General features: G+C 44.4%; 1 protein-coding gene across 4 annotated transcripts in view; it reads left to right on the forward strand.

Annotated features, from left to right (window-relative positions):
- The window catches only part of satb2 (SATB homeobox 2), a 48,788-nt gene that overhangs the window by 6,979 nt on the left and 29,309 nt on the right, over positions 1-12,500 (forward strand). For all 4 annotated transcript variants that reach the window (XM_056389067.1, XM_056389069.1, XM_056389071.1 and 1 more), the window contains exons 2-3: positions 3,102-3,326; positions 7,676-7,861. In XM_056389067.1, coding sequence (XP_056245042.1) covers positions 3,146-3,326; positions 7,676-7,861 — 367 coding nt within the window. In that variant the 5' untranslated portion in view covers positions 3,102-3,145. The remainder of the gene's footprint in view (positions 1-3,101; positions 3,327-7,675; positions 7,862-12,500) is intronic.

A 12,500-nucleotide genomic window follows, 5' to 3' on the forward strand; every position in this document is an offset into this window, starting at 1 on the left:
GTTTGGTCCGACCAGCAGTCTAACAACACGATGTTCAGGTCACCGTCACATCAGACACAGAAAAGCAGAAAATCCTCGATCAATCAAAAGAGTCTCTGGTTAAATTTCTGACGACTGACAAATTGATGAAACGTAGTCTGAAGCAGAAATTCTCAAATCAACTTCACCTGCCATCAAACTGAACTTGCACCAGAGTACTACAGCATGTCAACATGTCACTCCTCACGTGCACGTTAACTAAACCCTGATGCAGAGACGGAACCGCAAACCTTTATTCAAGTCAAAGGTTTCTGATGCTACTACTTCTGTATCACCTGCAAACACTTCCTAAAACTTTACTGCAGCACTTAACTTGAAGTCCCTATTTGTAATTTGGCATCAGAAGCATTTAATAAACTTTATTTAATACACTATAATTTAGTTGTAAGCAAAAATAAAAATGAGTTTGACATCGTCTGCACGTCAAACAAAGAGACGGAAGTTTGTTTTTATTCCAGAAGCCTTTACACTTGTGAACAACCAGAGTATAAGTGTATAGATGATAAATGCACTTGCACCTTTTGACATTTTTTTGGCCTAATTTGAGCCTTTGTGTCTGAATGTGACGACTCGGGAGTGAGAACGTGCTGTTTGCCATTAATCTTGGTGTGTTTCAGCTCTGTTTCCGCTGTGTTTGTGTTTTTAGACTTTTATGTGTGTGAATGAAGCACCTCATGTTGCCTGTTGAGGTTTTTTGAGGTGCAGTATTTGTCAATTATTGCAACTGAAAACTAATATTAAGTCTTTGGGATTTCATTATGTGCAGCCTCGACCTCCGGGCGCCCACAGGAGCCAAACACTTAGATCTGCTCACAACTGCCTGCGTGTTTATATAAAGCTCACACATGCTGAATAGGGGAACTTAAAGTAAAGTGTTACTGACTTTGTAACGGTGGAAACACACTCCTTCTTCATTCAGCACTTCATCTGACCGCACATGACCTGGTAACGATTGGATGTGGTAATATTTGCTGTTGCTGATGTGGGACATCTTATCTGTGGGATGGCACTAGGTGAAAAAATAAAAAATAAAAAATGCACGGCACGATAACATTCTTCATCTCGGGTTAAAAACCAAATGAAACGTAATTGAAGCAGGATGTGTTGGGAGATTAGATGACGCTGGGAACTTGTGAGTATCTGTTATAGTGTGTGTGTGTGTGTGTGTGAGTGTGTGTGTGAGTGTGTGTGTGTGTTCTAGGTCAGATGGTGAGATGTCGGCGAGGGCAGGTCAGATAGGGATCAGGGGGGGGGGGGCGACACAACGGGACGGGACTTGTCGGTGATAAAGACAAGATTCTTTGGAGGATAATTTTTTAACAAGACGTGAAAAATTGAAGAGTGTCAGACGTTCACGTCCACGTACAGAAACTCTTCTGAGGAGCAGCGCACCGGCTGTAAATTGCAGCCGACAACAGCCAGTGAATTTCTCTCAATGTTCTATTATATTCGGTTGTTCTTTATTGTAGCTACAACATTGTTAGCGGTTAGATTTATTTGCAGAGCCTCCCTTTTCCTCAGCGAGCCTCACACTGTGAATTATAGCTTCCACTGTACTCACATTTAAACCCATTGCTTTCCCCTCAGTGTAACTCTTTCAACTTGTTTTCTTTTTCTTTTTTCTTTTTGAAGCCACTTTTATTAAACTCTGCCACTTGCATTTTTCTGGGCCTTCGCCTCCCGCACATTTTAATCACGCCAAAGCTAATGTTTTTAATTTATTATTCATTTTGAAATTTTGCCCGAGCTCTTAATACTTCTCAGATTGAGTTGTGTTTGTGGTGGATGGTGTTTTTCAGGCTGTTGTTGTTGTTGTTGTTGTTGTGTAAGAACGAGAGCAGAAGGTAGAGGAGAGGCGAGAAGGAAAGAGAAAAAGAAAGAGGAGGAGGAAGATGGAGAGACATCACCACACAAGACATTGTGTGGGTTACGACAGCTGCAGCAATAAAAGCTGCAGAAATATTAAAAAGTGAGGGAGGGGTGGTGGGAGGAAGGAGGGGGGGGGGTGAAGTTTCTAATCAAGCGCTGTGGAATATGCCACACTCAAACAATAACCACGGATTCTCCCTCATTTGTTCTGCTGCCTTGTTGGCCGCTGACACTCGGCTCAGAGACCCTCGCTGTTTTTCCACAGATCTGGTCACTAACTTGATTTCCATCCTCTAATAGTAAAACCTCCCGTGCTCGCTCTCTCCTCTCTCTGTTTTTCCACGGACAGTTTCTAATCTCTCTCTCTCTCTCTCTCTCTGTGTGTAGCGAGGGTCACACATGCTGGCAGATATTGTCCAGGGGCTCGTATGTAAATAAAAGCAGTCCATTTGGCCTGAGCGAGCTGGCTGCTCTTTGATACTTTGGCGTGCGTCCCCTGTCGCTCCTGGCAGCGTTTCTAATGGCATTACCCTGTATTAGACTTTTGGCTGATGCTTCCTTATCAGGGGACGACGACTCACCCACGAGGCTCACACTCTGTGTGTGTACATGTTGGGGGTTGTGCCCATCTATATGTATTCACACATATCACACACACACACACACACACACACACACACACAAGGCTCCTACGTTGTTGTTGCTGAGTTTACAGTCGCTCCAGACACCGATGAACGTCTGTCTCTTCATCTTTTTTCCCTCTCTACTGAAGCCTCACCACTTGTTTCTCTCTCTTCCACTTAAAGGATAAAGCTGCTGCTATTTTATATTTTTCTTACTGTCAACAAACTCCATGGAAAAGACCAAAAACATTCTCCTGTGCGCTCAACACTTTCCGACCTCCCCTCGCCATCTGCGGCTCTCAGATACGAGCCTGTTGGTTACTGAAGACACAAACCTTTAAAATATAAAGTTGCATTTTATTTAAAAGGGTTAATTATGTCCTTAAACAACTGGGCACTATAGTTTCTGGCAAATGTTAGTGAAGCAGGAGTAAACAGTGCTTATTTTTGGGACTATTTTCAGCCACGGATGAATACACGTTTGGTGCTGGTGAGCATTTACAGCAGCCGACAGTTTATTTTGAATCGCACAAACACTGACGGCTTGTGTCCCTGTCTCAATTTCTCCAGACTCGTTCTCTCTGGCTGGAGCTCCTCTGGGGGTCTGGAGGAGGATGGAGCGAGGAGGGGAGAGTCCCATCACCCAGGACAGTCCTGAGCGGAGGGGAGGCAGCCCGGACCTCAGCCTCAGCCTCAGCCTCCCGCCGCCGGGGAAGAAGGGCCGGCTGGAGCTCAACGGCAGCCCAACAGGGCCGCGCATACGCCACAACGGAGCGCCGCCGAGACCCCTGGGAGGTAAGCAACGCTATCAGAGGTGTTAATACGTGGACTGGATCATTTCTTGTGCACATTTTTAATCAGTGCAAAAACCTTAAAGTTGATGTAGTGATAAAAAAACGCATCAAATGCAGCAGAAACAGACTCAGTGAACGTGAAGCACGCGACTTAAACGTCCGCTGAAGGAACAAAACACATCAGATCTGATGAGGAGACTTCAGCCTTCCTCTCAGCAACACATGAAACAAACAGGCGCTGGACTAAAGAACAAGTGCCATGAACTGTTTCTCTCGATGATGCACTGAACTCCCAACAGTCACATGACAGCAGCCGATACAGACGCACATTCATTTGCATTTTGTTTTGCCAAATTTTTCTGAAAATTTGCATAAAAACTTGATTGATGAAAAGTTAAAGATACTTCCTCTTAAAATATGGCTGATGGCTAAAAAATAATAATAATAAAAAAGCCTTCCACTTAAGAAATCGACAAGATAATAATTATTTTTCAAAGTGCACAGATTACAGGAGTGTTGGATTTCTTTTGGATGTCAACACATCTACACGCTCTTGCCGTTCCTCCCAGGTGTCGGAGGTTTATCGAGCTCTTACGTACTGAACCCAGAGGCAGCGTTTGTAACGAGCCACATCCTGGCTGTGATTGGGGTTTGGCTCGGGGCGCTCGCTGTGTCGTAGCGTGGCAGCGCTGCAGGCAGAACCCCCCCGAGCTGTTTCTACACTGTTAATCTATAAGTCAGGGGGGAACTGTATAATATAGGCTTACCAAATAAAGGAGATTGCTCCATATAAACAAGATTTATACAACTCACTCTGGGTTATCGATCCCTGCATTCATTGTGAAAGTTTCTTGTTTATGTGCATGTGTGCATGTGTGTGTGCTTTTATCCCTCTGGGTGTTTGTGTTGCCATGTGTTTGCAGAAATGTCTTAAACTCTTGATTTCTGCTTCTGTTTTCCTTTAATTTCTCATCATAAACAGAGTTCTGATTTTTACTTTTTTACATTAAATGAAAAATTCAAACACAAGAATCACATCAAACAGAAATATTCTAGATACTCTCTGGAGGATTTGATACAAATTTTTCTTAAAATTCATATTTTAAAGCTCCATATTTTCTTCTTCTTCTGTGTTTTATTTTGAAGTGTTGATCCATAAGAAGATATATTGGTGGTTTTAAGAACCAAAAACCATCTCAGTGTAGTTTTACATCTCCTCTCTCAGGCTTCTCTCTGCAGCTCTAGTAACAACAGGTCAGTGAGCCAATCAGAAGAGAGGAGGCTCTGAGCCTCTCTTCTGATTGGCTGACTGTTTTCTTATCTTATCCAATAAAAATATCTCAGATTTCAGGTAGAAACACTCAGAGAAACCAAATCCTGCAAGGTTTGGATGGTGGGTCCAGGTGGGCGGGGCTTGGTGACTGCTTTGTTGTGACATCACAAAGTTCCAGAAGTCCTGACGGCTGGTTTTAAGGCTCAGTTTCTGAATACAGGCTGTGTGCATTTCTCTGTGGACTGAGGCTTTGATACTTTCACAGTATTAATATAGAAGCTAGAGCTGATCTATAATCACACTACACATGGACACAGACCTTTACACTGGATGGAACATTTATATTTCAGGGTGTTTTCTGGAAGAATAAAAAAACATTACTGTGGGCTGCACAGATTAAGTTTGTAAAGATGGACTTGTGTCTGGTTTTAAAGAGGCTAACAAATCAACGAGAAGAGAGGAGGAATCAATGTGTCAATGTGAGAGAATGAATGAGTGTTTAAATGTAAAAAAAAAAAAAGAAGAAAAAGAGGAAAAAGAAAAACGCTTGTGAGAGAAAAGTGACGAGGGATGGAGGGAGGGGCCGAGGGAGGAAGGAGGACGGAGGAAGGGGTTTCCTGTGCTGAACGGGTGGTTGGCCTGTAATAATGACGGGTTGTCTTTGAAGACAGGAAACTCGACGTGTCTCCTCCAAACCACACCGCTGCCACGAGGAGGGCGCCGCCACACACACACACACACGCACGCACAGATTTACATACTCACACACACACACCATATGTCCACAGTCACAAATGTCTACGCTGTGACACTCACACCCAAGAAATGCTGCCAAAACACACACTCACTTACACTCTATACACACACACACACACACACACACACACACACACACACACACACACACATAGCTTATTTTAATATCCCCGTTCACTCATCCCAATACATATTAGAGGGATTAGAGGTTTGAGGCAACATCACATCATCCAAACCAGATCACACAGTCGGCGGGCAAATCACAGGACACTGGATATAAGAGAAGACAGACCGAGGTGGAGACAGAGGATAGAGCGAGATAGAGCCGGGGAGAGGGAGAGAGAGAGTGCTGGTCGGAGGGAGCTGCTCTGTGTTGACAGTTATATTTCCCTGTTGGGGGAAATTCACTTACTTGAATTGGCACGGTGCTCCAGTGTGTAATTCACTCCATGAGAGCCTGGAGGACTGGGAGCAGAGTGATTAATGAGGAGGAAATAGAAATATAGGAATTGACTGATTAAAACAACGGGTGGGATGGATCTGTGTGTGTGTGTGTGTGTGTGTGTGTGTGGAGGGGGAGGGAGGGAGGGGTGTTTGTATGGAGCAGCATGTGTGTGCGTGTTGAGGAAAAGGAGGCATATGTACGTGTGTGTGTGTGTGTGTAGTGTTGTGAGGTATCCATGCGGTAAAACACATTGCCGTGCCCTGTATTATTAGTGCTGGGACGCTGCCTAATGCTCACAGTCCATCATTTCTTCAGAGAGCTTTAATTAATTGCCAGTTGACACGTGGCCCAAAACCAAAAGCCTTTTAGGAAAAAGGCTGATATTGGAGGAAGGATTGATATTAGTGTCGGGAGCCAAAGGGATGGAAATGTTGGACCTGGACACTCAGTGTAAACAGATACCGAGAGGGAACAAGTGCCTGTCAACATTGGCAACACAGAGCTGACAGGGATCCTAATAAATAAGCAATAAAAGCACGTCAAGGTGACACAAGGAAGCAGAGATGTAAAGCGGAGAACTGTAACCGTCCAAAATCAACAATCTGACATTCACACCCACTTCACAACGCGGTCGGCTGAGGTCAGAGTCTGAACTTCTCCCTCAAGATCTATTTTTTCTTTCCTGACGCGACTATGTCTGTCACTTCTCATGTGAACGGAGGAACTCAACGCCATGAATGTCCTCCAGGAGGGACCGCGTGAACAGGTTTTTTTTTTTTTAATCAATATCCCACAGAAGAACATTAGACACGTCATAGGAACTAGTTACCCTACAGCAGAACCTGATCTATCGACTTATATAATTAACCCTGGTGATCGAATGTACAGTGAGACAGGATGTAGAGTTCTCTCCTACCAACTGTCAGCTGTTTCCTTTCACTGGCCGTAGCTGCCTGAACAGAACCGAACATTAGCCGAAGTGGCGGCCGATCAGATAAATGAGCGCGACATGAATCATTCCTGTGATGGATTCAGTCACATTCAGACACAACATGCTCCTGTGAGCCGTTGTGAAGGTGGTGGCGGCGGCGGCGGCGTTCAGGTTAGACGACCACATGAGAAGCTGCAACCTGACGAGGCAGCGGGGCGGAGCCACGTGTCCAAACGCAAAGGTTCAAATCTTCCCCGGATTTACTTGAATTAGGTTTCTGTTAATCCTTGATACAGAGCGTGTGTGTGTGTGTGTGTGTGTGTGTGTGTGTGTGTGTGCGTGCTGCAAGTTGGTTTCACACACACTGTTAAAGTGGTTTGGTTTTCCCCTGGACTGAATTTGCATACTGAAGGAAGGACTCACACTATCGTGTTAATTAAAGACATTTATTTTTCCTCTGTATCAACTTCATGAACACTAATATTTAGCGTTGCTTTAGTTTTTAAACTCAACATTCACAGTTTTGTTGGTTGTTGAAAAGCCATTAATGAAAGTAGCAGCTGCTCTCAGTGTAGGTGTTCTGTGTATTTGTATAGACTTTGCATATCTGTCAGGGGAGCCATTGTCACGGCGGCCTATCTAATAGACTGTTAGGTAAAATGCCTGGAAACGTCGAGTGGACAGTGAACAACACTGTTACAGTCGACTCAGGAATGCATATCATTTGTTTTACATCCTTGGTTGATTGTAGCATGTTGAGAATTTCAGGTGTTGCAATATTCAACAGTGTAAAACAGAAAGGTTGAAGTGATTACAGACCAAACCCGCAATAAATACAATCCACATGTCTGCTGTCTGTGAGGGATAAACTGTGTTGTGATCACGGACAATAAAAGCCAGATATTAAAAGAATCTTCCTGTTGTTTTTCTCCTTCTCCTCGACAGGTCTGATGATTCCCGTCTTCTGTGTGGTGGAGCAGTCGGACGGAGGGATTCAGACGGACGGATGTGAGGGAAGAGAGGAGCACGCGGAGTTCGTCCTGGTCAGGAAGGATATCCTCTTCTCTCAGCTGGTGGAGACGGCGCTGCTGGCCCTCGGCTACTCCCACAGCTCGGCCGCACAAGCCCACGGTCAGTCGGAGACGCCACGAGCGCCGTCGCACCACGGCTTCCGCATCTGAAAGAGATTTTAAATGAATCCTTCAGGATTTCAAGCCAAAGCATTCCTTTAATTCAAACATAAGTAAACAAACATATGAACGCACGCTCACCACCAACTGATAAAACATGATGTCAGTTCAAAACTACAGGGATGAAGTTTATCTTCGAATCAGGATTTAAAGTGTCGGGCAGGGACAGAGACCTAATGCAAAGCGCTGAGAGTACACATGCACAATGGGAGACGTGTCCTTTAATCATAGTGAGCTACAGGCTCATCATCTCTAAAGCTGCACGTTACTCTGTGCTAATGAAGCTGCATCCTTAAAGAGTTAAAAAGAAAAGAGTTAGATGTAGGTGAGAAGCTCGATGCCACTCTCTCCTCTCTCTCCTGTCCAGAGGTGACAAAACTTACCTACCAACACACTTAAAGCTCAATAACTAAAGTTATATCTGGTTTGTTTAATCTGTACAAAAACTATTATTCCTTCTTGTGTTGCTAACGTGTTAATTAGTGACCTTTAGAGGAGGTAGAAGCGGGTTTAGTTCACTTCTGACAGATCCAGGCTACGTGTTGACCCCCCAGTTTCCAGTCTTTATGCTAAGCTAAGCTAGCCTGCTTCTGGCTCCAGCAATGGTCTCATTTAGCTCTCATTAAAATAATGTCTAACTTTTCTTTAAATCTGTGCTTGGACACTCGTTTGCTTAATATCTTTGTCATGAATTAAATGCTGTAACATTAAGTTTGAACTCACCTCATGGGCAGAGATGAAAGCCTTGATCCTCAAATGACGTGTTTTCGGTGGCGGCGATCGTTTGATAAATTGAAATTGGAAGGATAGAAAACAGAATAAGAAGCAGACAGCTCGCTGGAGCAGCGGTGGAAGCAGAGGAAGTCACTGCGGCTAAAGTCCACGTCACAGTAGTGGACACAACAGTTTGTGACAGCACAGAAAAATGTGCACTCAATAAAAACAATGAGACATCGTCCTACAGCTCGAAACAGAAGGTCTAGTCTTTAAACCCTGTTACTATACCGTCATCTAAAAAAAGCTAAACGTCTGAGGTCAAGCTGCTTCTTTTCTTTAGCATGACGACACTTTCATCAGGGGCCATTATTAATAGTCATGATTTTCCAACCACCGAGTGTCTCTCACTGTGTAAACTGTGGCAGGACTGACTCAGAGCGAGACACGCTGCAGCTCAGGGGTCAAGACGAGAAGGAGGCTCTCCCTCTAATCGGCGGCCTGGGAACAAAACTGGATGTGAGGTTGTCTATTTAGAGCCGACACTGCACCGACACAGTGGTAATAAGCACAAGAATGTTTCAAAAACACAACTAAGACACAGACACAGCCTGTAAAACTCATTAGAGACACAACAAAGAGCCGGACAGGAATGTCTCCGCAAGACAAAAATACATTGTGAGTGTGTGTGTGAGTGTGTGTGTGTGTGTGTGAGGCTACAGTATGTGTGAGAATGTTTATGAAGCAGAGGAAAAGAAAAACTGTAATTTATTGTTGCACAGATGGAAGTCATCTGCAGCAGGACAGTGTCATTTACTGCCGTCTCCTCTCGAGCGTGCAGAATATTCCATGTGGGGACGTTGCCTCACATCCATGTAAAAGGGAACAACAGAGATCCCCCATCTGTGTGTGTGTGTGTGTGTGTGTGTGTGTGTGTGTGTGTGTGTGTGTGTGTGTGTGTGTGCGTGTCTGTGTGTCCTCTCAGTCACATGAACACACCGCCACAGGTAATCCCTTTACTGCCTCAAGGCCGGCAGCTCTTATCAGGCCTCCAGCCCACCTGAAGCAGGCCGTGTACTCTCGACCTCCACGATCTGTTTTCCCTCAATAGTCCCGACTCACATCCAGCAGCTGCAGCGCTTCAATCAGTCGCACGTTCTTTCTCTTTTGTCATTAAATCTTATAACTTCACAACTCGATCCTCTAACTACTTAATCTTATTTATCCCCTAAGTCCCCGCTGATCTTGTAAGAGCTGGTTTCAGATATTTTTGCACCTTTTAAATGGAGTGAACTGAGTCCTTCATATCGTTTTAGAGATTTAAAAACTTTATCAGATGTTTTATGACTCTAGTAAATGTTTTTTATTGTAGGTCTGTTGTAGTCGTGTTATTTCTGTGTGTGTGGATTGTCTGTCTGTGAAGGGTTTCTTGGTCTCAAGTCAGTCAGTTTAACTTCACAAATGCCACTCCAGCTCCATTCAGAGGCAGTGAACACAAGGTGTTAACAACTCGACGTATCTAAGTTGAAATGGTGAACTCGTAGGTAAACAGTTTAATATTTGTAGTGTCTGTGTCACCTGATGACTCTCAGTCCAGTGTTCCCTCTCCTTCTTTTAGCTCTGTGTTTGGTCTCCACCAGCCGCTGAAGGAAATCTCTGGCTCTTTAGCTGCTAAATGCTCCACTGTGTTCTCCAGCTGCTCTCTGACTGAGGTGGTGGACGGTGAACAGTAAAGTCTCACTATGACGCTCTGTAAAGCCGAGTGGAGCTGCAGGATCTGGTGATAATTCTGTGTAGGTGCGTCACTATAAGCGATCCGTCGTCGTTTGATGTGTTGTTATTGAAGCAGCTTTAAAAGGGAGAAGAAACACGAGTGTCCTGACAATCAGACCGGTTTAAAATAAACCGTCAGGTTAGCTCGACTTATTTCAAACTTCACCCATCAGACGTCACACGCTGACCTAGCTTGTTCCCACCTGTGCATGGAAACAGCTCTCCCACACAGTTGGCAATTATCTCCTGTTTTACCTCCAAATAAAGCAGGTTTAGACAATCTGGCTAACTAGCTAGCTCATCTACCACTGACCACTGCATCTTGAATACGACCAACACGAATATCATCAGCATCACATCCCCAATCACTCAACACCTGAGACTCAGAAGAACATCTGACTGCCACACTATTTAAAGCAGAATAATACGAAGAATATCTTCCAATCAGCCATTTACCACGTTCATGTTTCCTAGGGAAACCCCTCCGTGCTGTTCAGCTGCCTGGCGGCTTTGAATCTGATAAACTCAGATGTAATGCAAATGAGCTGTTACTGGTTTCTTTCTGCTTCCAGTATGAACATAACCCTCGTATTAACTCATACTTGTGACCTCATTATGTTGCAGTTATGCCTATTTTTTTTTTTTTTGGTTGTAAAATTCAGAGCTGCAATTGACAGCCTGTTAAAGCGAGTTAGAAAAATAAACAACACGCAGATGCACATTATCCTACAGTGACGGCCTAAAATAGCCCAGTAAATTGTATGGCGAGTGTTTGCCACGGTTTGCAGATGAATGCCATTAGTAGCACTTTTTAGCCTCAAATGTTTTTGCCAAGTATCAGGGGAGGTCTCTCTCTGTCTGTCTCATCAGTGTGTATGGAAAACAGCGAGCCACACTGGTCCCCCCCCCCCCGCCAACAGTCCACATCAATGCACTCCTCTCGAAAAAAACACCACACCAGGGGCTTCAAAGGCAAAACTAAACGGGACATCACAACTCGACACAAACAAAACTCTCTGAGAACCGGCTCGGGCGCTCTTCACTCGCAGGCACGCGCGCACTTGTAAACTCTGTTTAACCCGTGCCAGGGTGTATCTGCAGATTCACATACACTTTGTGCAGTATCACAGACAAAACACACACACTCTCTCTCTCTCTCACACACACACACACACACACAACACACACACACACACACACACACACACACACACACACACACACACACACACACACACACACACACACACACACACACACACACACACGCCCCCCCTGCTTCTCTCAAATGAATACTTTTTGTTTTTTAAAACAAGCGTTTATGTTAAATGAATAATTTCTGGCTTAAATTATACATTTTTTCCCCTGCGGTCCACAACCAAAATTACACAGAGTCCCAGCTATTTTCTCCCTGTTTGAATTGTGTCCTGCATTCTTGTGTCCCAGCGGTGTATTTAAAGTGCCCGCCGAGGACCATGGCCTTTCTTTAATTAGCTTAGCCCAGTAATTAACTGGGAGATATTGTTTATTTCAATTATAAGGGTCTGAAGGCTTTTATAGAATGGATGGGAGCAGACCTGTACTTTACGGCTTTAGTCAGTGAACAGTTAACAGTGGTCAGTGAGAGAGAGAGAGAGGAGAGAGAGAGAGAGAGAGAGAGAGAGAGAGCATTGTTGCAGTGCCACGTCTAACAGGCCACAAAGGGTCACTGCTGGAGAACATGTCGTCTGTTGACCCAGCGTCAGAGGTTGGTAGTTTGAGTTCAGGCGCCGGTCTCGTCTCCTGAAGGCATTAATTGTTCATAAAAGACTTATCAAAGCTTTATAAAGAAGTTATTTCCAGGGTTTGGCTGCTGGTGTTTTTCCTCTTCTTCTGGTCTTTTACAGGATCTTGTAGTTTGTTAGAGCTTGGGTACCCGGCAGGTAACGTCAGCTCAGGCCGGTCTCCACATATTCACAACAGACCCGTGTATATAGTTACTGTTGTGTTGAGATGTTTTACTGTTTATGCCAGTAACATATTGTTTAGTTTTATTGCTATATACAAGAGCTGCTTCAAAAACACATCCAGTAACTCGTGTGGATTTGTTTGAA

The sequence above is a fragment of the Seriola aureovittata genome, chromosome 11 (genome assembly GCF_021018895.1).
Source record: "Seriola aureovittata isolate HTS-2021-v1 ecotype China chromosome 11, ASM2101889v1, whole genome shotgun sequence".
Classification (NCBI taxonomy): domain Eukaryota; kingdom Metazoa; phylum Chordata; class Actinopteri; order Carangiformes; family Carangidae; genus Seriola; species Seriola aureovittata.